The 24,069-nt window shown below is 37.7% G+C and overlaps 5 protein-coding genes across 6 annotated transcripts in view; all 5 read right to left on the bottom strand.

The window, feature by feature from the left end:
• Positions 1-19: 19 nt before the first annotated feature.
• Positions 20-3,548, bottom strand: LOC113685970 (uncharacterized). Its single transcript, XM_089206329.1, has 4 exons — positions 2,953-3,548; positions 2,514-2,838; positions 1,734-1,767; positions 20-1,182 (listed from the first exon to the last, which is right to left on the bottom strand). Exons 2-4 carry the CDS (start codon positions 2,823-2,825, stop codon positions 485-487), a joined length of 1,044 nt encoding a protein of 347 aa, XP_089062455.1. The 5' UTR covers positions 2,826-2,838; positions 2,953-3,548; the 3' UTR covers positions 20-484.
• A 1,274-nt stretch (positions 3,549-4,822) lies between these two features.
• On the bottom strand, positions 4,823-7,630 carry LOC149046004 (uncharacterized). The gene has a single exon (XM_089206328.1). The coding sequence runs from the start codon at positions 7,436-7,438 to the stop codon at positions 5,117-5,119; it is 2,322 nt and encodes a 773-aa protein (XP_089062454.1). The 5' UTR covers positions 7,439-7,630; the 3' UTR covers positions 4,823-5,116.
• Positions 7,631-10,973: 3,343 nt separating this feature from the next.
• On the bottom strand, positions 10,974-15,208 carry LOC149046003 (uncharacterized). The gene is made up of 4 exons (XM_089206322.1): positions 15,098-15,208; positions 14,657-14,981; positions 13,880-13,913; positions 10,974-12,134 (listed from the first exon to the last, which is right to left on the bottom strand). Exons 2-4 carry the CDS (start codon positions 14,966-14,968, stop codon positions 11,437-11,439), a joined length of 1,044 nt encoding a protein of 347 aa, XP_089062448.1. The 5' UTR covers positions 14,969-14,981; positions 15,098-15,208; the 3' UTR covers positions 10,974-11,436.
• Positions 15,209-18,289: 3,081 nt separating this feature from the next.
• Positions 18,290-24,069, bottom strand: part of LOC113685968 (uncharacterized) — a 32,812-nt gene continuing 27,032 nt past the window's right edge. The window contains exon 4 of the mRNA XM_089206323.1: positions 18,290-18,869. Within this exon, the coding sequence (XP_089062449.1) occupies positions 18,391-18,869 (479 nt within the window). The 3' untranslated portion in view covers positions 18,290-18,390. The remainder of the gene's footprint in view (positions 18,870-24,069) is intronic.
• On the bottom strand, positions 21,145-23,832 carry LOC149046002 (uncharacterized). Of its 2 annotated transcripts, XM_089206327.1 has the most exons (3): positions 23,415-23,832; positions 22,626-22,659; positions 21,145-21,983 (listed from the first exon to the last, which is right to left on the bottom strand). In XM_089206327.1, exons 1-3 carry the CDS (start codon positions 23,727-23,729, stop codon positions 21,289-21,291), a joined length of 1,044 nt encoding a protein of 347 aa, XP_089062453.1. In that variant the 5' UTR covers positions 23,730-23,832; the 3' UTR covers positions 21,145-21,288. The 2 variants fall into 2 exon arrangements, with proteins under 2 accessions (XP_089062453.1, XP_089062452.1); XM_089206326.1 differs by lacking the exon at positions 22,626-22,659 and having other exon boundaries at positions 21,145-22,019; positions 23,408-23,832.

The following is a 24,069-nucleotide window of genomic DNA, read 5'->3' as shown; positions in this document are numbered from 1 at the left end:
CTGAGGTTTACAAGGCAAATTGTAGTTCTAAACATGTTTAATGGAGTGATTGTGTAATAGATATCCTGTGCAGATTAACATCAATTTTAACGTTTCGAGTTCAAACTGTAATGTCTTTTAGAAAGCTGTCTGTTGTGTTGCGTTACACAATTTTTTTTTATTGCGTTACCAATTGGCGCATGTTTTCTATGGAGTGTTCAGCAAAATAGGAGGTCTCGCTCGTGCTCATTTCATAGGAGCGAATCAAGCATGAACCTTCAGCTTCCAAAATCTGACCCGAAATTCTTCCTTCTGGTAGCAATGCTTTTAGACTGGGAAAAGAGCTGGAGGAGTTAAGAGTTCGATCAGAATAACACGATCTAGCTAATACGTTGATTAATTTTCGTCACTTGTTTGCCAGGTAATGCAATGATTTTTCCGGGTAACTGCAATGAATTTAAGAATTGAAGATATTTGTGTGCAAGTGTTTGTTACTATGTCTTTGCTACTCGGCTCGTATGAAAATGTTACCATGTGGATCAACAACATTTGTCTTTTGGTTGGGCTTATTTCTTCCCTGAGGATCATGGGTAGGCCAATGCATCCCTGTGTAACCGTCAAAATAGTAATAAAAGCTATTCGGCGGCCCACTCAAAGAGAGCAGCGGTCCATACCCATTTTGCGGGTGCGGTGAAAACTTGGAAGGGACCACCTTGTGACTAGGGTCAGTCACGTGTTTGATGATCGCACAGTTGACATCACCTTCCTGCCAATCAACCAAACTGCCATTTCCCGGATGACAAACCAGCCAGTTGTTTATGTTGCTCTTGATGAGGACCTGTCTGCCGAGTTGTTTCCAGAGTCTGAAGTTCATGGCGTTGTAGTCTGTTTCATTTAATGGAGGAGTCGTGGAGATAGGAACATCTACTTCAGATCTTACCGGCCAGTTTGGCCTCGGAGTGATCGCATTCGATTTATGGTTAAAATGACTGTAATTAGTAAAGGAATAGCTCCATACTAGTGTCCAGCCTCCTCCCTCGGTCTTCATATTACAGTGGGCCTTGAAAGCGTTGGTCTGATATCCACCGATAGGATCAATCCAATAAACACCAGAGTCTGAAGTAGGATTCTTCCTGAGGAGGGTCTGGCACGAGTGTCCCACTGAATGTTGAGTTGAACCAGAGTGCGAAGGAATAGTTTGACCTATTGGGTCACAAGGTTTTGAAAAAATGGAAAACACGTTTTTTAATGATTTAAAATGGGTTTCTGTATTGAAGGCCAGTTCTCTGTTTCCAACTCATCATCTAATTCAACGATATTTTAGACAAGCTTTACTCAGTTTTAACATTTTATGATTTTTCCAACTTTATATTACGATGTCACAATTTTGATATTTCAAAACCATGCAATGCCTAACTCCCGTTTTTTTTTCTTGCGTCTTGTTTGTCTGTGGTATGAAAGTTAATTAGCTAATTTCAACATTTCATTAATCATTTGACCCCTAAGAGTGACTGGCATCTAATTTTTCTTTAGAAAATCACCCTGAATCAGAATCCCGAAAATAAAGGAAATGATCACCAACTAACGAAGCTCTTGGTTGACGAACAAATTCTCTTTGTCAGTACCTTAGGAAATGTGTAGAGAACAGTATGCCTGTAGAATGTGCACACTAACGATAGGCTGTAGAGAGTTAAATATAACAGTTTAAATCTGTCTCCCAGTTACCAATATCAACACTAATCTTACGCTCTCACCTTGGGTAAAAGCAGTTATTCCTGGGAGGTCAACCTGCATTGGAGTCAAACAATACATATCAGTTAATACCCATACCTCGTGCATGCATGCGTATGCGCATGCATACGAAGTTCTTGAAAGCTCATTAGTCAGTAATTTTTGTGCTCTCAGTTGTTGGTGGCTTCAGCTTATAACTGAATAATTTATGTGCTATGTTTGATAAGCTTGATTTTGAAGTGAATTCTGGTAACTGGTCTTTGTCGTCTCCATTTTTTAACCAAAGGGGATAATTTTTGAAAGAAGCGGTGGTGTTAAGTCGGTGGGGTTTAGAACAAGATAATTTGGTTTATCGACCTATAATGTAAATTGGCCAACATTGAGTTTTTAAAGCTGAGGGATGGCCATGGCTCGAGACGTCAGCTCTAAAATCTCTTGAAGGCGGCCAATAAACATCATTAACTCAGTTAATAAAACCAAAATACCTTTTTTAAAGCGTATCTCCATTGATTATGTTGCTCTTTATGAATATTCATGCGTTTTCATACTTTCCCTTTTTTATTACTTCGGCGCGCTATGAATTAAACGCTCTGGTCTTTTTCGTAATTTTTTTTAACTGAAATTAAATTTGTCAGAGTTTTTGTCTCTTGAAATGATATTAACAGTAATCAGTTTTGCTGTGAAAAGTCTTCCCTCTGATGAGAAAGACCGAGCAACGGTTTGCTGGGTCGTGATAATGCTAAAATGATCGCAAGTTGTCATCCGAAAACTATAACATGTAAAAAAAAATCAACGTGAAATACCTTTTTTAAATAGAAAGAGCCATCTCGCTCTAAAAGCCGCCCAGTTGCTGAACTTGTTTGCATTTCGTCGCGAAGAAGATAACAAAGTCCAGCTTCTTCCAGAAAGTTTGCACTTCTGCAAGAGGCTTGCCTCATACACAAAACAGAACAGGAAAGCAAAGAACCCGTCCCAGACCACAAAAGGCTTTCTTCTCCAAAGCTGAAAAATTTATTTTCTTTGATTTGAAAGAAAACACTATTTCCGGCTCCTTCTGCTGTCTTTGCCGCTAAGAACAAGACGAATGCAAATCGGTACTCGACTTGAAGTAACATCTGTCAAGAGAATCTTGAGACAAAATCAGGTATAGTTAGTAAACGTATGAAACATAAATTACTTGCCTATAGACAAAATAGTCAAACAAGACAGAAAAATCAGAAAGCTACAGAAACTTTAACCCACCCTTTTCTGTTGATGGAAAAACACCGCCCGACACACAGAAACCTTCGTGAACAGATCTGTATCGTTAATGTAAATTATAAATTTAATGATTCCGTGATCTTCGCGTGATAGTCAATTTTTTTATTTGGATATAGTAATATAGCTCTGACATTTTGTTTTCTTAACAACACGTTTCCAATTACTCCACAACTCTATTTTGACATTTTAAATGAAATGCACAAGTCCTGCAGGTTTATAATGCAATTATCATGACTTTTAGGTAAATAGAATATGGAAATACCGGAAGGCTGAAAAAAATTATTTTATGTAACAATGAAGAAATCAAAAATTGGAAATGCAAAGTTAAAAAAAAAGAAAAAAGGAAATTGGTAAGAGACAAAATTAAAACTGAACATGAAAACACAGCCTTTTGTATGAAAAACCTGGCAAAGAGGAGTTACTTTCCTGAATGGAAATGAAAAAGTGAGGCTTGCATAATTCGGCGAGAGAATTGGATCAATTACAAGTTTGATAATGACGCATATTGTTGGCTACCGTTATAAAACGTGCTAAAAGGGCAGGCTAAATATACCAAATACTGCCGAGAATTTGCTAGAAAAGTGAAAGAACCCCTCCCTGTGATTTTTAACCATTTCTATTTTGATTTTTGTTCTGCCTTTTTTCTTGATGTCTTTTGTTTGTTTTTGCTTTTATTCGTTCGTTTTTACTTAATAAAGTAGAAACAAAAACATCGCAAAAATTTATAAAAATTAGATATACAGTCCGAAAAACAAGGCTTTTCTCTCAGGGAAGAGCAGCAAGTATATTGATTAAATAGTAACGTTCTGTCAGAATATTTGCGGAGGAGAGTCAAGTAATTTTGTGATATGAGAAAAAATCTTAGGTTCGTCAATGAATGATTTGGATATGAGGAAGCGAGAATCTGTGGCGACCTGACTTAAAGATCGCGATCAACCCCTATAACGAAAAGGTTCACATTATTGACAATACAAGACAAAGTTTTATTCATATAAATCGATTTAATAAAATTGTAATAATTATTTTATTTGACAGTATTTTCAAGAGAATGTACTATCTTGGTACTGCAGCTGATTTATTGAAATATCATCAGGGGTTGGACATTCTCTGTGTGTTTACCAGCTGTTTTAGCGCAAGAAAAACTAATCAAGTAATATGAATTTGTTTCACTTGAATTTTCCATATGACTGTTTTGCATACCCTTCCCTGAGTAAATGTGCTATAAGAAATATACGGATAACGTTAACAGTTGCTCATCACAGAGCAACTAACTTTCATAAACTAATTTAACAAATGAAATGCTCTCTGATCATGGACAAGCCAGTTACGCCCTGTGGAACCGTTAAATTAATAGTACGGGTTGACGGCTTAGAAAATCGGTCCACAGCTTACTCTCCGTTCAAAAAATAAAGATGCTGGTGTATCTTTGCACGTGTCAGTCACGTGCTTGATGACCTGACAGCTGATGTCATCTTCCCTCTAATCAACCAAGCTGCCAGTTCTCGGATGCAATGATTTTAAGAATTCAATCACCTCTGAAAGATATATATGTCGTTTTATTACTATGTCTTTGCCACTCGACTCGAATAAAAATGTTACCATGTGGATCAAAAGCACTTTCTTTTGGTTTGGCTATGTTCTTCCCAGAGGATCATGGGTAGACCAATGCTTCCCTGTGTAACCGTCAAAATAGTAATAAAAGCTATGCGAGCGCTCAGTCAAATAGGACAGTGGTCCGATTTTGTTGGTGCAGTGAAAACTCGGAGAAGATCACCAAGTGACTAAGCACATATATATATATATACATATATATATATATATATACATATATATATATATATATATATATATAGATATATATATAATTTGCACAATGGAGAATGTGCTTCCGTTTTCAACGCTTTATTCAAGACCCGACGCGTTTCGGCATTTGCCTTCCTCAGGGGCCTTAACATGCAATTGTTACAGAGTCGTAATTGGTTAATTGTGTGACGTAGTACAGTGCATGTTGCTTAATTAAATGCTGAGTAAAATCTCTCGTAAACAATTAGTGTTTCTAATTGGTTAACAGTTTTAAAACCTTTATAACGTATGTTATAAACAATTTATGTACCTAAAACTTTATAAAGGTTTTCGCGTAAAAGCTCTATCCAGTTCTTTTGTTTAGTCCATATGGCTGAAAGGAGTTTAATGTTCTTTGCCAAAAAATCTCTCTTTCTCTAAGGACTTCTTTCTTTTTGTCAGTCTCTAAATGATCTTTTCGGATTTGCTCCACAATGGTTATGGTAACATTATTGTTAAAGTCGTGAGTTCGTTTGTTATGTAAAAAGTGTTCCGTGAGTTCGCAGCTACTCACTCCCTTTTTAATATGGTTTCTGTGATTGTTTAACCGTAGGTTAAATGCAGTTTCGCTTTTGCCAATGTATTGAAGTTTGCAAATGTTGCACTCGATTATGTAAATGATCCATGACGATTGGCAGTCCACTGTATGAAATATGGTATAGGTCTTGTTGTTATTGGGACTGGTGAAAGTTGTGGTCTGGTTGATCTTTTTACACCAACTACACTTCGTTCTTTCACATGCTCTACATCCCTTTGGTATCAAATTCTGAGGTGTTTCGTTTACAAATCTTGAACGAACAAGTCTGTCTCGTAGACTTTTCGGTCGTCGGTAGGCTACTAAAGGTGGCTTGTTGAAGATGAATGATAATCTTTCTTTTGATTTGAGAAAGTTCCAATTTCGTTTAGCAATTTCTGCAATAAATGTGGTATGGGGGTTGAATGTAGTAACCAGAGGAATTCGATCTGTTGGTTCACGTTCTTTGGTCTGTAAACATTCCTCTTGAGTCAATGTTAGCACTTTCTGCATTTCGTGGAGAACTTTGCGTTGTGCATAACCACACGCTACAAAGAAATCCGAATATTCCAGGATTCGTTTCTTCAATGTGTCTGTTGAAGAGCATATTCGCCTCAACCTCAAGGCTTGACTGTATGGGATGCTCCGTTTCAGATGAGGTGGATGTGCTGATGTCCAATGGAGGTATGGATGAGTATCAGTTGGTTTCTGATAAACATCTGTACTGATGTTGCCTTGATCGTCCTTTAGAACGGTCGTATCAAGGAAATTCACTGAATGTGCGGAGATTTCGTGTGTAAACTTGATTGAGGGTGCTACACTGTTAAGGTAATTTATGAAATTAATCAAAGAGTCTTTATCACTTTTCCAGATAAGGAATATATCATCTATAAAGCGTACCCAGAGTATGATATGGTCCATCCACTCTGTTTGGTACACGAATCTTTCTTCAAGTCTACCCATGTATACGTTTGCAAAGTTGGGAGCGACTCTGGTTCCCATGGCTGTTCCTTTGATTTGAATGTAGTGTTCATTGCCAAAGGTAAAGTTGTTAAGCTTAAGAACCTTCTCGAGGAGACACGATAATGTCATCGGTGATGGCTTGTTCTGGTTCGTTTTGCCTAGCTCTTCCTCCACAATAGTGAGTCCTTCGTCTGTGTCTATATTCGTATATAGGCTTGATACGTCCAGAGTTGCTAAGTAACACTTTTCGGGTAACTTGCCCAAACTCCGTATTCGCTTGATGAAGTGTGTGGTATCTTGTATGTATGACGGTAGCTTTTCTGCTATAGGTCTCAAAAATTCGTCCACATAAGCTGATAGCTTCTCCGTGTGGCTGTTCACGGAGGATACTACTGGTCTACCTGGATTGTTAACTTTGTGTATTTTGGGGAGCATATAGAATATAGGAGTCCTTGATTGTGCTGGTCTTAAGAGTTTAGCTACTTCTTCTTCTAATTCTCCGTCGTCCATAAGTGTATCTAAGCACTGGTTTATGAGCTGTTCGTGTTCAAGAGTGAGATCTCTTCCTACTCTCTTGTAATATTCTTCATTGTCTAGTTGGCGTTTAGCCTCCTTTACATAGTCCTTTGCATTCATGATGACCGTAGCTCCGCCTTTATCTGCGGGCTTGATGATTATGTCCGTGTTGTTGCTTAGTCTAAACAAAGCTGCTCTCTCACGTTTGGTTAGATTATTACGTGGAGATCGTAGATTGTGCAAAGTCTCATCACTGATTTCTTGCCTTAATTTGTCAATATATGTATTAAGGTATGGTTCCCTTGAAGGTCCAGTATACACCTTGCGCTCCCTCTGGTTCAATTTTTGAAGAATCGATGGTTGGTATCCAGGGCCGTCTATTACGTCTTCTATATTCTCAGGAGTGTGATATTCCTTAAGGGTTAGTCTACGGGCAAAGGCATCAATGTCCTTACTGATTTCATATTTTCCTGGTGGCGGTGGTGTTGGGCAAAAGTTAAGTCCCTTACGTAGAAGGTTTGTTTCCGACTGCGTAAGTTGAATGCCAGATAAGTTTACTGTTCGTCTATTTAAAATATTCTCTATCTGTGTGGATTTCTCACGTGTCATTTCTTTGGGTTTGACTTTACTCATTGTCCATTTCCGTTCCAATGTCAAATTTCCGTTGATATCTTTTCGGTTTGGTTTCAATCTCAATCTTTGTATCTGTTCCTGGCGGGTGGGCGACCGCTTAAAAAATACCGCCGTTGTGATTGGCGCTTACCTCCTTCATGCTGGTTGTAATCTAGTGATTGTTGTTGGTAGCGTCTGTAGCCCCACTCTCTGTCCCTTGATGATCTTTCATAGTACCTTCTTCGGCCACGTTCTTCAGGTGGTACTTTTCTTCTTGTGGGGTCTGACTTATTTGGGGTCAGTTTCTGACGAATGTGTTTCTTGACTACTTCTGCATATGTTTCAGTGCCCCGATCAAGTGGTTGATGTTCTGCCTCTTGCACCAGTTGTTTGTTCTTACGGGCAGTTTCCAGCTTCTTTTCTTTTTTCTCCTTTAGCTGTTTTTCTTTCGTGTCAATAATTGATTCTATTTCTTGTTCTACTTGTTGCTTGTCCCTGTCCGTCCAGTCCTCAATCTTCTCGAGTGACTCGAAAGTGTCGGCTATCGCGGCAATATTTTGTGCCAGCTGCCTCTCGTAGTGTTCCACGAGACATTCCGCGAGCTGCCGTGAGCAATTGCTTAGTATTTCTTTCCATTTGTTTTGGAAGGTTTCATCTTGTCGGCCTGTCGTCGATCGCAAATCAATGGTTAATCCTTTCGGAATAATATCTTCCTCTAGATGCATATATAAAAGGATATATATATAAGGATATAAACTTGGCTCCGGTTCTTCGAAGGGCAGACACAGATATCCACCAGATAAATCTCTATCCGGTGGATAGCGCATTTTTTTGTTTTTGTTGACATTTATGCGTTGAATAGTGTATATATGGGAAAGTGCTGTCAAAAAAGCACCAATAATAAATCGGTACCTTTTTAATTAACGAGCTGAAGATATATGACGACTTTTTTCTCTAACAAAAGAAAGATCATAGTAACGAGTTTCCGTTTTCTTTTTCATGTGTTTCTGGTCTCTTAGTAAAACGTAACAACGACGAAATGATCGTCTACAGTTTCCGACAGTATCATCTACCTTTTGAACAACAACAAGGCCCCGAAGACCAGCCTTATGTCTACTGGCATACACTTTTACAGACTTTTTTCACAATTTCATTAAGCTGTATCAGACAATTATTAGACTCAAAACATTTCCTCTCTAAGAACTTTGTGTGATCAATGATACTATACCAATAAGGGGTCCTAGAGTCGTTCGAAACTATTCTAAGTAGCTGTATACGTTCCGACTTTTCGTGTCGTGTTTTGACGGCGAACAAACTTAGAAGATTGCTCACAACTTTTTAGTGCGAAAGAAAGCCTAAAAATGGCAACGATAAGAAAGGAAGGGTCATGGAGGAGGTGGAAAAGGGTGACACTAAAACCGGGTAGAGATGGTGAACTAGGAAAATGTAAAAGATTCAAGTTTATCTCGGTGCATTAAGACTTATCAGTTAGCCATGATAATTTACCTTTGTGCTCTAGTTGCCTCTATTGATAAGAATTTGTGGCTTTCACCTTGGGGTGAGTCGGTTCTTTCTGGGAGTTCGACCTGTATTAGAGTTAAACAATGCATACCAGAATGATTAATAAATGTGCTCATATTTATCGGTGGCGTGCACCTCCAAGGGAACATTTTATGTGCCTCTGGATACAAAACTTGATGTTAAAACAAACTTCTGTTTATCAATTTTTGCCGCTAAGAACAAAGACCAATGCAAAGCGGTACTCGACTTGAAATAACATCTGTCAAGAGAATTTCACGACAAATTCTTTTCTTTAGTAAACGTGTGAAACATATAAATTGCCTTCTTGTCGAGAAAATTGTAAAACAATCCAGAAAGGGAATTTTAATTCGCCCTTTTCTTTTAATGGCAAAGCACCGCGCAACTTGTCATCAGTGGCAAATACCTTTGTTAAATATATAGAACCATCTCGCTGGTAAAGATGCCCAGCTGCTGAACTTGTTTGCATTTCGCCGCGAAGAAGGTGAAAAAGTCTTTGGTTTTCTAAAAAGTTTGCTCGTCTGCAAGAAGTCTCCCGCCCACTCAAAACAGAGCAGGAAAGCAAAGAGTCAGCTTTTCCAGACCAAACAAGACTTTCCTCACTGAAACCAAATAAGCTGTTTTCTTTGATTTGGAAGTAAACGCCATGTTCGGATCCTTCAATTGTCGTCAAGAGGAAAGCAATTCCATACACGACTTGAAATAACATCTGTCAAGAGAATCTTACAAAAATATTTTTATTTAGTAAACGTATGAAACATACAAATTGCCTACTTGTTGAGAAAAGGGTAAAAAATTCAGGAAGGTAAGGAATATTTACTTACGCTTTTCGTTTATGAAAAACACCGCACGGCTGTCAGAAACCTTTCTGAATAGATCTGCATCGTTAGTATTAATTGTAAATGTGCTGATTCTGTAATCTTCGTCTAAAAGTGTACTTTTCTGTTTGAGTAGTGCAATATAGCTTTGACATTTTGTTTTCTAACAATACATTTTCAATGACTCCACAACTCTATTATGACATTTAAATGAAAATCGCAAGTCCTGCAGGTTTTTAATGCAATCGTCATAACGTCTAGACAAACAGGAAGAGGAATCACTGAAAAGGCTACAATGTGCTATTTCATCTACAAAAGAGGAAAACTATTTAATCTAGATTAAAAGTTCTATTCTATTAGATATCTGGCATGGAATAACTGGTTTTGTGAGTGCAAACTGTAAGAATGAAAAACTTAATTTCTGTCCGGCTTAAACAGAGTCGCCATCAGACCTCGTAAACATTTAAGACAGATGGAACAGCCTCGTCCCAGAGATAGACATTTTGAAGATTTAAGTCAAATTTACCCAGTATATTCGCAGAAATAATGCTTTTAAAACTCGAAATTTCGTTTACTATATTAAAATATATTCAAATATCATCGGCTATTCAGTAAGCAGTCCTTTCAATCTGATGTTTCCTTTAAATTTGTATGTTGCATTTATTAAATTTAGTAATATATATGTAATGACTTTTTCAAGCTCGAACTAAAATGTCTCTCACGCATCTTTTTAACCTTTGATTCCTTAAATCCGCTTTGTGTGCCGGTGAGAAGATGAGTAATGTTTACTTACCTTTTCGTTCTATGTTCTCGCGATTTTGTCAGTAGGCAGAAAACAAGTCAGTTTAGACTCGTGATACAGCAACTCGTTCTAGCTGCTTAAGACGCTGGATGAGGAACCTACATACCCTTTGGTTCATACCTTTTGTGAGGCCCAAAATGATTACCAAATCCTGTTGGGCTAGGAAAACTCTATTGCGTCAAATGTAGAGGTGCTCCCTACCCCTACCCCTCCCCCATCAAGCCTAAAGCTGTTGAGTCAAACTCTCTTAGGTCAAATGTAGAGGTGCTCCCTACCCCTCCCCCATCAAGCCTAAAGCTGTCGAGTCAAACTCTCTTAGGTCAAATGTAGAGGTGCTCCCTACCCCTCCCCCATCAAGCCTACAGTTGTTGAGTAGTCTAAGGTTTACATCGCAAACTGTAGTTCTAAACATGTTTAATGGAGTGATTGTGTAATAGATATTCTGTGCAGATTAACATCAATTTTAACGTTTAGAGTGTTAACTGTACAGTCTTTCAGGAAAATACATGTTGTTTTTGCGTTACACATTTTTTTATTGCATTACCAATTGGCGGATGCTCTCTATAGAGTGTTCCGCAAAGTAGGAGATCTCGCTCGTGCTCATCTCATAAGAGCGAATCAAGCGTGAACCTTCAGCTCCCAAAATCTGATCCGAAATTCTTCTTTCCAGTAGCAATGCTTTTTCACTGAAAACAAGTTGGAGGAGTTAAGAGCTCTATCAGAATGGCACCATCTAGCTGATACGCTGATTAATTTGCGTCAATTGTTTGCCAGGTAATGTAATGATTTTCGGTTAATGTAATCAAGTTTTAATCACCTTTTGAAGTATTTGTGTGCAAGAGTTTGTTGTTATGTCTTTGCTACTCGGCTCGAATAAAAATGTTGCCATGTGGATCAGGAACATTTTTCTTTTGGTTGGGACTATTTGTTCCCAGAGGATCATGGGTCGGCCAATGCTTTCCTGTATAACCGTCAAAATAGTAATAAAAGTTAGGCGGGGGCACACTCAAATAGAACAGCGGTCCATACCCATTTTGGAATGTTGAAAATTTGGAAGGGACCACCTTGTGACTTGGATCAGTCACCTGTTTGATGATAGTACAGTTGACATCACCTTCCTGCCAATCAACCAAGCTGCCACTTCCCGGATGACACACCAGCCAGTTGTTTATGTTGCTCTTAATGAGGACCTGTCTGCCGAGTTGTTTCCAGAGTGAGAAGTTCATGGCGTTGTAGTCTGTCTCATTTAATGGAGGAGTCGTGGAGATAGGAACATCTACTTCAGATCTCACCGGCCAATTTGGCCTCGGAGTGATTGCATTTGATTTACTGTTAAAATGAGTGTAATTAGTAAAGGAATAGCTCCATACTAGTGTCCAGCCTCCTCCATCAGTCTCCATATCACAGTAAGCCTTGAAAGCGTTGGCTCGAAATCCACCAAAAGGATCAATCCAATAGACACCAGAGTTTGAAGTAGGATTCTTCCTGAGGAGGGTCTGGCACGAGTGACCTACTACTGAATGCTGGGTTGAGCCTGAGTGCAAAGGAATGGTTTGACCTATTGGATCATAAAGTTAAAAAAAAAATCAGGGTTTTTATTGATTAAAACTGGGTTTCATATCAAACTCTTTCCCCAGTGCGGCGAACATTTGTTTTTCTCGGTTCCAGGTGTACGCAACCACTAACCCCACGTAATGCGCATGCTCTCCGTTACGAATTTTCAAAATGGCGGACAAGCCAAAGAAAGAAAAAAACAAAGCGGTTTTGCAATGAATACTCAGCATAAACCCTCGTTAGAAAGGCGAATCCACGGAGGAAAGATACAAAACTGTATGATACTGAGATCGATATGATATTAAATCGATACCGAAAGCCCGTTTCCAACTTGCTAAGAAGCGCATTTAATTGCCTTCCGCCACGATCACTAGCTTTCTTGACAGCCTTCTGAAGACAGAATACTTTCTTTCTGAAGACTTCTAGTGTGCGGCTATTGATTATTACACCTCGAATACCTGATTGCTCAAACACTTTGTTTACGATTGCTGAAAGGACTGACTCATGGTTCTCCGTCTTCGTCTTTACATTGCTTTGAAATAGTATAGATTAGTAAGCTGAAACGAAAAACCAATCAGGGATGTTTACGAAAAATCCAGCAGACAAGCTTAAAAAAGGCATATATTTAGACTTCGTACTTCAACGAACTTCGCAAATCTTACTTGTTTATCTTGTAAGTAAACGATGGCAGACTAATTCCCGAAGCGCTTTCTGAGTTTCCCGATCCCTCTCCTACTGCTTTCACGCTTACAAAACAGGAAAAAATCAAAAGGAGGAAGATACAGCTGTTTTGAAACGCCATTTGACGAGGGTAAATCTGCTTTTTGTTCGACACTTTACATATCAAAACAAAGGAAATTTGTTCCTCTTTTTGATTCTGGCGGTAATTTTTAATTTGCGCTTGCGTAAAAGAGATGTATCCCGAGACCCTTCGCTCGGTCGTGTTTTGATCAAAAACGCCTTGTTGATTTCACGCAACCGCTCGGAGAAAAGGTAAAAATGACGAGGGAAAAACTTTACCTTCAAGTTAGAAAATTAGCGAAATAGAAAGCCACAATATTATAGTTTAATATTTCAGAGGTACATTGAGTGCTTTTTCCGTAGAGAATCCGCACAATGGTAAAACATTCGAAAATTACACTCGATTTGAGTGGAGTGTTGAAGTGGGCGTGGTCACTACTTTCATTTTAAGACTATTTGTACCCCATGAGTTTGATATGGTAAAGATTTCTGTGTTGAAGACCAGTTCCCAGTTCCCAATTCATCGTCTAGTTCTTATTCTCTCACCTGCTCATCGATCTGACCATTCAACGATAATTCAAGCAAGTATTATTCAGTTTTAAAATTTTTGATGTTTGCCAACTTTATCACGAAATCACAATTTTGATATCACGATCACAGTCTTTCAATACCATGCAGTTACCCACTTCTGATTTTTTGCGTCGTGTATTTCTGCGGTATGAAAGTTAAGAAACTGCTATCAACTGTTCATTAATCATTTTACCCGTGAGAATGACTGGCATTTAATTTTTCATTAAAAAATCACCCCTGAATCAGAATTACGAAAATAAAGGAAATGATCGCCAACTAACGAAGCCTCTTGATAGATAAAGAAATTCTCTTTGTCAGTACCTTAGGAAATGTATGCATGTAGAGTATGCATACTAACGATAGGCTGCAGAGAGTTAAATATAACAGTTTAAATCTGTATCCTAGTTACCAATATCAACACCAATCTTCCGCTCTCACCTTGGGTTGAAGTGGTTATTCCTGGGAGGTCAACCTGCATTGGAGTCAAACAATATATATCAGTTAATACCCATACCTCATGCATGCATGCATGTGCGCATGTTTACGAAGTTCTTGAAGGCTCATTGGTTAGTAATTGTGTGCTCTCAGTTGTTGGTGACTTCAGCTTATAACTGAACAATTTATGTGCTTGGATGATAAGCTTAATTTTGAAATGAATATCTGGTAATTGGTCTTGTCGTCTCCATTTCTAACTAAAGGGGATAATTTTCGAAAGAAGCGGTGGTGTTAAGTCGGTGGGGTTTATAACAAGATAATTTGATTTATCAACTGATAATGTAAATTGGCCAACATTGAGTTTCTAAAGCTGAAGGAGGGCCATGGCTCGAGACGTCAGCTCTAAAATCTCTTGAAGGCGGCCAATTAACATTATCAACTCAACTGATAAAACCAAAATACTTTCTTTAACGCGTATCTCCATTGATTATGCTGCTCTTTATGAATATTCATGCGCTTTAATACTTTCCATTTTTAATTACTTCGGCGCGCTATGAATTAAACGCTCTAGTCTTTTTCGTAATTTTTTTTTTGACTGAAATTAAATTTGGTAGAGTTTTTGTCTCTTGAAACGATGGAAACAGTAATCAGTTTTGCTGTGAGAAGTCTTCCCTTTAATGGGAAAGATCGAGCAACGGTTTTCTGGGTCGTGATAATGCTAAAATGATCGCAAGTTGTCATCCGAAAACTATAACATGTGAAAAAATCAACGTGAAATACCTTTTTTAAATAGAAAGAGCCATCCCGCTCTAAAAGCCGCCCAGTTGCTGAATTTGTTTGCACTTCGTCGCGAAGAAGATAACAAAGTCCGGCTTTTTCCAGAAAGCTTGCACTTCTGCAAGAGGCTTGCCTCACACACAAAAAAGAACAGGAAAGCAAAGAACCCGTGCCAGACCACAAAAGGCTTTCTTCTCCAAAGCTGAAAAATATATTTTCTTTGATTTGAAAGAAAACACCATTTTCGGCTCCTTCAGTTGTCTTTGTCGCTAAGAACAAGACGATTGCAAATCGGTACTCGACTTGAAGTAACATCTGTCAAGAGAATCTTGAGACAAAATCAGGTATAGTCAGTAAAGGTATGAAACGTATAAATTACCTGCCTATAGACAAAATAGTCAAACAAGACAGAAAGATCAGAAAGGAAGAGAAATTTTAACCCACCCTTTTCTGTTGATGGAAAAACACCGCCCGACACACAGAAACCTTTGTGAACAGATCTGTATCATCAATATTAAATGTAAATTTAATGATTCCGTGATCTTCGCTTGACCGTTCTATTTTTCTATTTGGATACAGCAATACAGCTTTGACATTTTGTTTTCTTAATAACACGTTTCCAATTACTCCACAACTCTATTTTGACATTTTAAATGAAATGCACAAGTCCTGCAGGTTTATAATGCAATTATCGTGACTTTTAAGTAAACAGAATATGGAAATACCGGAAGGCTGAAAAAAGTTCTTTTATGTAACAGTGAAGAAATCAAAAATTTGAAATGCAAAGTTAAAAAAAAAAGAAAAAAAGGAAATTGGTAAGAGACAAAGTTAAAACTGAACATGAAAACACAGCCTTTTGTATGAAACACCTGGCAAAGAAGAATTACTTTCCTGAATGGTAGTGAAAAAGTGAGGCTTGCATAATTCAGCAAGAGAACTGGATCAATTACAAGTTTGATAATGGTGCAGATTGTTGGCTACCGTTATAAAACGTGCTAAAAGGGAAGGCTAAAGATACCAATTACTGCCGAGAATTTGCTACAATAGTGAAAGGATCCCTCCCTGTGATTTTTAATGATTTCTATTTTGCTTTTCGTTCGCTTTTTTTTTTTTAATGTCTTTTTTATTGTTTTTGCTTTTTTTCGTTCGTTTTTACTTAATAAAGTAGAAACAATAACATCGCAAAAATTTATAAAAATTAGATATACACTCCGAAAAACAAGGATTTTCCCTCAGGGAACAGCAGCAAGTATATTGATGAAATAATAACGTTCTGTCAGAATACTTGCGGAGGAGAGTCAAGTGGTAATTTTGTGATACGAGAAAAAATCTTAGGTTTGTCAATGAATGATTTTTAATATGAGGAAGCGAGAATCTGTAGTGACTTGACTTAAAGATCGCGATCAATCCCTATGACGAAAAGGTTCACGTTATTGACAATACAAGACAACGTTTTATTCACATATATCAATTTAATCAAATTGTGATAATTATTTTATTTGACAGTATTTTCAAGAGAATGTACTATCTTAGTACTGCAGCTGATTTATTAAAATATCATCAGGGGTTGGGCATTCTCTGTGTCTTTAAGTAAGAATAACTAATCAAGCAATATGAATTTGTTTTACTTGAATTTTCCTTATGACTGTATATATATATATATATATATATATATATATATATATATATAATTTGCACAATGGAGAATGTGCTTCCGTTTTCAACGCTTTATTCAAGACCCCCGGTTCGAAGAACCGGAGCCAGGTCTATATCCTTTTATATATATCCTTTTATATATATATATATATATATAAAAGGATATATATAAAAGGATATAGACATGGCTCCGGTTCTTCGAAGGGCAGACATAGGTATCCACTAGATAAATCTCTATCCGATGTATAGCGCAATTTTTTGTTTTTGTTTACAGTTATGCGGTGAATAGCATTTATATGGGAAAGTGTTGTCAAAAACGCACTAACACACGTTTCTTAATAAATCTGCACCTTTTTAATTAACGAGCTGAAGATATATGACGACCTTTTACCCTAACAAAAGAAAGATCATGATCACGAGTTTCCGTTTCCTTTTCCACGTGTTTCTGGTCTCTTAGTATAACATAACAACGACGAAATGATCGTCTACAGTTTCCGACGGCAAGGCCCCGAAGACCAGCCTTATGTTTACTGGCATACGCTTTTACAGACTTTTTTCACAATTCCATTAAGCTGTATCAGACAATTATTAGACTCAAAACATTTCCTCTCTATGAACTTTGTCTGATCAAAGATACAATAAGCGGCCCAAGAGTCGTTCGAAACTATTCTAAGTAGCTGTATACGTTCCGACTTTTCGTGTCGTGTTTTGACGGCGAACGAAACTTAGAGGACTGCTGACAACTTTTTAGTGCGAAAGAAAACCTAAAAATGGCAACGATAAGAAAGGAAGGGTCAACGAGGAGGTGGAAAAGGGTGACACTAAAACCGGGTAGAGATGGTGAACTAGGAAAATGTAAAATATTCAAGTTTATCTCGGTGCATCAAGACTTATCAATAAGAATTTGTGGCTTTCACCTTGGGGTGAGTTGGTTCTTTCTGGGAGTTCGACCTGTATTAGAGTTAAGCAATGCATACTATAATGATTAATAAATGTGCTCATATTTATCGGTGGCGTGCACCTCCAAGGGAACATTTTATGTACCTTTGGATACAAAACTTGATGTTGCAACATACTTCTGTTTGTCAATATTTGCCGCTAAGAACAAAGACCAATGCAAATCGGTACTCGACTTGAAATAACATATGTCGAGAGAATCTCACGACAAATTTTTTTCTTTAGTAAACGTGTGAAACATATAAATTGCCTTCTTGTCGAGAAAATTGTAAAAAAACAATCCAGAAAGGGAATTTTAACTCGCTCTTTTCTTTTAATGGCAAAACACCGTGCGACACACAGAAACCTTTGTGAATAAATCTGCACCATCGGTATATATTAGTTCAAATTTTTCTGATTCCGTGCACGTGATCTTCGTCTGAAAGTCTATTTTCCTATTTAAGTAGAGAAATACAGCTTTGAAATTTGTTTTCTTTACAATACGTTTCGAATTACTCCACAACTCTTTTTTGACTTTAAACTGAAAAACAAAAGCCCAGCAGGTTGATAATGCAATTATCATGACTTCTATAAATAAACAGCATTTGGGAAGAACATCCAAAAGGCTTCAACGGAAAAATGAATGACGAAAAAATTAGTGGAAGACGAATTAAAAAATGAACATCTAACAGCAGTAAAGTTGTTTGAAACAGCTAGCAAGGAAACTTAAATGTTTTGAGTACAAATGAAAATGTAAATGTTTAAAAATGTGTGTCCTAGAGCAAAATTATTGTTACCGACCGGCCTCGCAAACGCATTTGAGATGAAACAAAATAATAACGTGGATGCCGAAGTAGATATTTCAGTCTGAATATTTTTAAAAGTAATATGTATTGAACGTTTTAAAGAAAAAATGTTTACAAAACACCAAATTTGAATTGCGAGTCATAAGCCGGCTTGAACTTCAAAGTGATATTTAACTTTTTATTTATGCCATTTATTTCATATACTAATGCATCGTTAATATTTTCAAGGTCGGTTTTAATTCGTCTTCCACTAATTTATTTCGTTATTCATTTTTCCGTTGAAGCCTTTTGGATATTCTTCCCAAATGCTGTTTATTTATAGAAGTCGTGATAATTGCATTATCGAACAATGTTTCCATGTGGATGAACAACATTCTTCTTTTGATTAGGCCTATTGCTTCCACTAGGATTATAGGTAGGCCAATGATTTCCTGTAAAACCATTAAAGTAAAAGGAGGTGCTCCCCCAGAGTGTACTCAGGTAGAACAGCGGTCCATAGGCTCGGTTCGGCGAAAACTTAGAAGGCGCAGAAGAAAATGATATGCTTGAGTCAATCACGAGTTTAATTATCTTACAGTTGACGCCACCTTCCTGCCAATCAACCAAGCTGCCATTTCCCGGATGACACACCAGCCAGTTGTTTACGTTGCTCTTCATGAGAACCTGTCTGCCGAGTTGTTTCCAGAGTGAGAAGTTCATGGCTTTGTAGTCTGTTTCATTTAATGGAGGAGTGATGGAGATAGGAACATCCACTTCGGGTCTCACCGGCCATGGGCATGGGCACTCTGGTGCTTTGTCCTGGAGTCGACTTATTTGCCCTGCGTTACAAAAGTACAGAGCTCAATTACAGGGTGGAACGTTGCTACAGTGACCTTATGCGTCAACCCCTTTTTCGTTGCGGTGCATTAAAAGGTGTGGTACAATTAGTTCTTTCGAACAGCTTTGCTTCTATTCATAGAATAGGTCTTAATCACGGAGCCCTTTTGGGTACAAGGAAGACATGGTGAATATAGAAAATGATCACATACCTAGTGGACCAGATATTCCAGGAGAGACAACCTGTAAACCGCAACGAAGTTCAATTTTGGTCATCTTTTTTTGCTCTAGGTTTTTTCCCTAATAATTTTTTAAACTGTTAGCTTGCTGTGGAATTTTATCACGGTTCATTTAAAGTAGTCTTTGATTCAGGCTACCTGAGAGGGTACATACAGATGAAAGCGACAGGTGCAATTTTCTTTTCCAATACTTCAAAGTAAATTAATGAGAATGAATAACAAACATTTACAAAATGGATACGATAGAACATGCCGACATCTATCTTTTATTGATCAGGTCTTCCGGCTATATGGCATTTCCGACACTAGAACATAGAATTTCCTGTCAAACTTTAAGAAAAGGATTGTGAAAACCAAATTGAAACATAAACATGTGAAAGAAAACAATAAAATAAAAAACAACAACAACAACCGCACAGCATTGCCTAAAATATCTGGCTCTCAAAGAAAGTTTCATTCAGTTGAGATCGCACTGAATAAAAAAATAAATGGCAACGGCAAAGTATACAAAATTTACGAAATACCTTTTTCACATAGAAAGAACCATCCCGTTTTACAAATCTCTCCAACTTTTTTGCTTGTTGTCCTTCGCCAAAAAGCGAACAGGTGCCTTTGCTCGCCAGGAAATTTGCTCCTTTACAAGAAGCCTCTCTCCTACACATTTGAGCACAGGCCAATAAAGAGTCAGCGTTTTCACTTTGAAGAGCATTTTCATCGACGAGACAAGCGTTTTCTCCTATGCGAAAGAACATGCCCCGATCTTCCTCTGCAGATATCTTAGGTGTTACCAAAAAAGCCCATATGAGAGCAAATATGTCCCAAGGAAAGATCTGCAAGAAAGGAAATTAAAATATGATAACATAAGGAAGAACAGTCAAAGTAGGAGGACCCTGTTGGATTATTGCTTAACATATTGCAAAACTTTGAAGAGAAGTTACTCACAAATTTTAAAGCCATCATCGATGGGAAAAGTAACATTGGGAGCAGATCTTTACTCCTTGTCATTTTATCGAGTTTTGTTTGTCAAACAAAAATAAACGCAATGCATTCGAGTACAACATAAAAGGATTTTATGGTCTTTTTTATTTGTTAATACTTATCATTCTCTCGGGGATCGGAGAAAGTATGGGTGTGCGAGTTTTTGGGAAAAAAGATTGAGTGTTCAGAAGTTCAGAACGCGTGGTTCAAAACCTTGAAATAAAGATCAGCTTTAATTTGCCTTTTTTTATCGAATGAATCTAAGAAAACAATCATAAAAGGCAAAAACACCTGTAATAATAACCAGAAATCTAACGAGAATTGATTTGATCAGGTGGCTGTACTCAATTACCAAAAAAACTCAAAGTGGTTTTGGAAAGCTCCTGAAATATATCAATTAAGGTTTATAAATGCAGAATGAGTAATAGAAAAAACTATGGTCTTAACATGAAGTAAAAGTTGTTTTTATTAGCATTTCGAAGGTAGTTAGCATAAAAAGGAAAACTCAGTTTCCACGCAGTACACCATTTTCAAACTCCGTTATATGTTTTTACTATTGATTAATGCTCATTACTCAACCCCTTTACTCCTGGCCTTTCCATGGAAATATGAAAAGAAAAAAAACCCCGTGGCGACAATTATTTAATGGGGTAATTGATCCAGGCTTCCCTAAGTGAATCTTATTTACTCATTTTATTCTAAGAATTGCTCTAGCTGATTGCAACTATCTGGTTTAGTGGTTGGCACGAGTTTTGTAAACATCAGCGGCAAAAGTAGTCATGATTAAAAACACTGAGAGCTTAAATTTTGTTGTACAACAATAAAGAAGAAACTAGCACCTAATCAAGTCAAAGTTTCGCGAAGTGATTTGAATTCTCTAAACTTCCATTGGAAAGTAAAATTCTGAAAGATAATCCCCCGATCTCTTATGATGAGTGTAACTGGTGCTTTGCCTGTTGTCATCTTACGAGAGTGAAACAAGCTTGCACCTTCAGCCTCCAAGATCTGATCCGAAATTCTCCCTTCTGATGGGGTTTTCTCAGTAATTACGATAGAAGAATTTAGCGTTGTATCAGTTTAATGCCCTCAAGGTCCTACAGATGATTCTCGTCGCACGTTTTCAAAGTAATGTAGTGATTTTGTGCAGATAAGTTAACCAGCTCTAGAAGATACGTGTGTAAAGGTTTGTCATTTTCTATCTTTGCTACTCGGCTCGAATAAAAATGTTACCGTGTGGATCAAGAACATTTTTCTTTTGGTTGGGCTCATTTCTTCCACAAGGATCGTGGGTAGGCCAATTTTTGCCCGTGTAACCATTAAAATAATAAAAGTTGCTGTCCCAGCGCCCACTCGAATGGAACATTGGTCCATAGTTGATATATGGTGAAAACTTGGAAGGCGCCGAAGCTGATTCTCTAGGATCAGCCACGTATTTGGTGATTGTACAGTTGACGTCACCTTTCTGCCAATCAACCAGGCTGCCAGTTATCGGTTGACACACCAGCCAGTTGTTTATGTTGCTTTTGATGAGGAACTGTCTACCAAGTTTGTTCCAGAGTGAGAAGTTCATGGCATTGTAGTCTGTTTCATTTAATGGAGAAATCGTGGAGACAGGAACATTCGCTTCATTTTTGGCCGGCCAATTTGGACTAGGAGTGATCGCATTTGAATCATCGTTAAAATGAGTGTAGTTAGTAAAGGAATAGCTCCATACTAATGTCCAGCCCCCTCCATTCGTTTCCATGTCACAATAAGCCTTGAAAGCGTTGGCCTTGGATCCTCCATCAGGATCGATCCAATAAACACCCGTGGACGTTGCGGGAGACTGTTTGAGGAGAGTCTGGCACGCGGTTACTGCTGAGTCCTGGTTAGAACCAGAGGGTAGAGAGATGTTTTGCTCTACAGTCATAGAATTGAAAATTGAAAGTGAGTCTACTGAAGTATCCTCTATGTTTACTAAAGCCATGTAAGGGAAAATAGAGCTGGCAACCTAAATTCAGTTACGAGTATCAAACAAGACTGAACTAATTTTATGTTACTGAGCAATTTAAAAGGATCTAAACTTAAACACCGGCCCAACGTTTCCTGACATGCGTTCTAACTTGGATTTATCTTTCCTTTTTTTTTAATTTCCGTTGAGTTGTCTCAGACAATTAGGATTCAGACTCAATCATTTCCTAACTATCAACCTTGTAAATAAATGATTTTATTGGTGAACGTACAACTACTAAGACAGTCGAAACCATTCTACGTAGTTGTATAACTGTCCCGATTTTTTTGTGTTTATTTAATGACAATCGAAATTAAGGAAAAAGTATTCAGTGCCAAAAAAATATTAATATTGGTAGCAATAGGCCAGGAAGGATAATGGAAGAGGGGAAGAACATGGAGGACACCAAAACGTGGTAGAAATGAAGAAATTGAAAATTATAAAGTTCAAGTTTGTCTTGGTGCATCAAGGTTTATCCAATAGCTATGGGTGGTAATTTACATTAGTGCTCGGGTTACTGATCTTAATAAAACTGAATTCCTAGCTCTCACCTTGGGGTAAGTCAGTTCTTTCTGGAAGGTCGATCTAAATTGGAGTTAAACAAGACATTTATAGTTAGTATCCGCACTTCGTGTTATGTGCACATGTACGAAATTGTTGAAGGCTCACCGGGCGACTGTGGTCTTATTTCAGTTGTTAGTGGCTTCTGTTTATAATTGAACGTTTCATAAAGTTTTAAATTATGGTCTTGATGTTAAGACAAGCTTCTGTGGGTCTTGTCGTCTCAACCATTCCTATAAGGTCTCATCTCAATTCATTCACGTTCCTCCACAAATGTCTTCTCATGTTTCAGCTTTTTTCCTATTAAAGCGCAAATCACTTTAAACGCCCGATCAAGTCTCTTACGTAGATCTGATGAGCTAAATCAAAAAGTTTGCGGAGTTTTTGTTTCGTGAAATGATCGTAGCATTTATCTTTATCGCTTTCAAAAAATCTCTATCGTACATCAGCTAGGAAAGAACATTAAGGCCATTCCGCACTAGCGAAAACGTCACGGTTTATTTTGACAAATTTCCAATCATCATAAACAAACAGGTGAAATCCTCGGCAAACTATGCTGGCTGGTCTTATGAATAGATCGGGCGTTGACGGAATTTGACAGCTTTTATATATAACAGACGGAACAAAAATTTGTCATGACAAAATTTGTCCTTTCATTTTAACCGGGCAATTCTAATTTTGTCTACTAGTGCGGGAAGGCCCTTAGACTTGTTCGTGATAAAGTGTACATTATCGGAAGTTGTCACCAAAAAACATGGTATGTCATCAACACCAAATACCTTTGTCAGATAGAAAGAGCCATCTCGCTGTAAAAGTCGCTCAGTTACTGAACTTGTTTCCATTTCGCCGCGAAGAAGGTAACAAAGTCCTGGGTTTTCCAGAAAGTTTGCACTTCTGCACGAAGTTTGTCTCGCACACAAAACCGAACAGGAAAGCAAAGAATCAGTTTCTCCAGACCAAAAGAGGCTTTTGTCTCTGTAGCTGAAAAAAGTGTTTTCTTTGATTTGAAAGGAAACGCCATTTTCGGCTCCTTCAGTTGTCTTTGCCGCCGAGAACAAGACGACTACAAACAGGTACTCGACTTGCAGAAACATCTGTCGAGAGAATCTTAGGACAAACTTATGATTAGTAAATGTATGGATCCTATAAATTACCTGCCTTCAGACAAAATTGTCTGACAAGACAGAAAGGGAGAGAAATTTTAACCCACCCTTTGATTTTAACAAAAACAGCGCGCGACACGCTCAAACCTTTGTGTATAAGTTTGCACCGTTAGTACCAATTGTAAATTTATTATTGATTCCGTGATCTTCGTCTGAATTGTATTTGTCTATTTAAGTATAATAATACAGACCTTGACCTTGTTTTCTCAGCGATAAGTTTCCAATTACCCCACAACTCTATTTTGACATTTAATTGAAAACAAAAGTCCTG

This window comes from Pocillopora damicornis, chromosome 5 (assembly GCF_964200805.1).
Source record: "Pocillopora damicornis chromosome 5, jaPocDami1.2, whole genome shotgun sequence".
Taxonomy (NCBI): Eukaryota; Metazoa; Cnidaria; class Anthozoa; order Scleractinia; family Pocilloporidae; genus Pocillopora; species Pocillopora damicornis.
This window is presented reverse-complemented; position numbering and strand designations above follow the sequence as displayed.

What these genes read in the sequence shown, in the direction of transcription:
- LOC149046003 (XM_089206322.1), bottom strand. Translation starts at nt 14,968, where the DNA reads ATGTTACTTCAAGTCGAGTACCGATTTGCAATCGTCTTGTTCTTAGCG. An exon ending in GCTCTTTCTATTTAAAAAAG is followed by an intron (nt 13,914 to 14,656) that starts GTATTTCACGTT and finishes ACTCCAATGCAG; the next exon opens with GTTGACCTCCCAGGAATAAC. An exon ending in AATAACCACTTCAACCCAAG is followed by an intron (nt 12,135 to 13,879) that starts GTGAGAGCGGAA and finishes ATGATCCAATAG; the next exon opens with GTCAAACCATTCCTTTGCAC.
- LOC149046004 (XM_089206328.1), bottom strand. Translation starts at nt 7,438, where the DNA reads ATGAGTAAAGTCAAACCCAAAGAAATGACACGTGAGAAATCCACACAG.
- LOC149046002 (XM_089206326.1), bottom strand. Translation starts at nt 23,729, where the DNA reads ATGTTTCTGCAAGTCGAGTACCTGTTTGTAGTCGTCTTGTTCTCGGCG. An exon ending in CTATCTGACAAAGGTATTTG is followed by an intron (nt 22,020 to 23,407) that starts GTGTTGATGACA and finishes AGGATACTTCAG; the next exon opens with TAGACTCACTTTCAATTTTC.
- LOC113685970 (XM_089206329.1), bottom strand. Translation starts at nt 2,825, where the DNA reads ATGTTACTTCAAGTCGAGTACCGATTTGCATTCGTCTTGTTCTTAGCG. An exon ending in GCTCTTTCTATTTAAAAAAG is followed by an intron (nt 1,768 to 2,513) that starts GTATTTCACGTT and finishes ACTCCAATGCAG; the next exon opens with GTTGACCTCCCAGGAATAAC. An exon ending in AATAACTGCTTTTACCCAAG is followed by an intron (nt 1,183 to 1,733) that starts GTGAGAGCGTAA and finishes GTGACCCAATAG; the next exon opens with GTCAAACTATTCCTTCGCAC.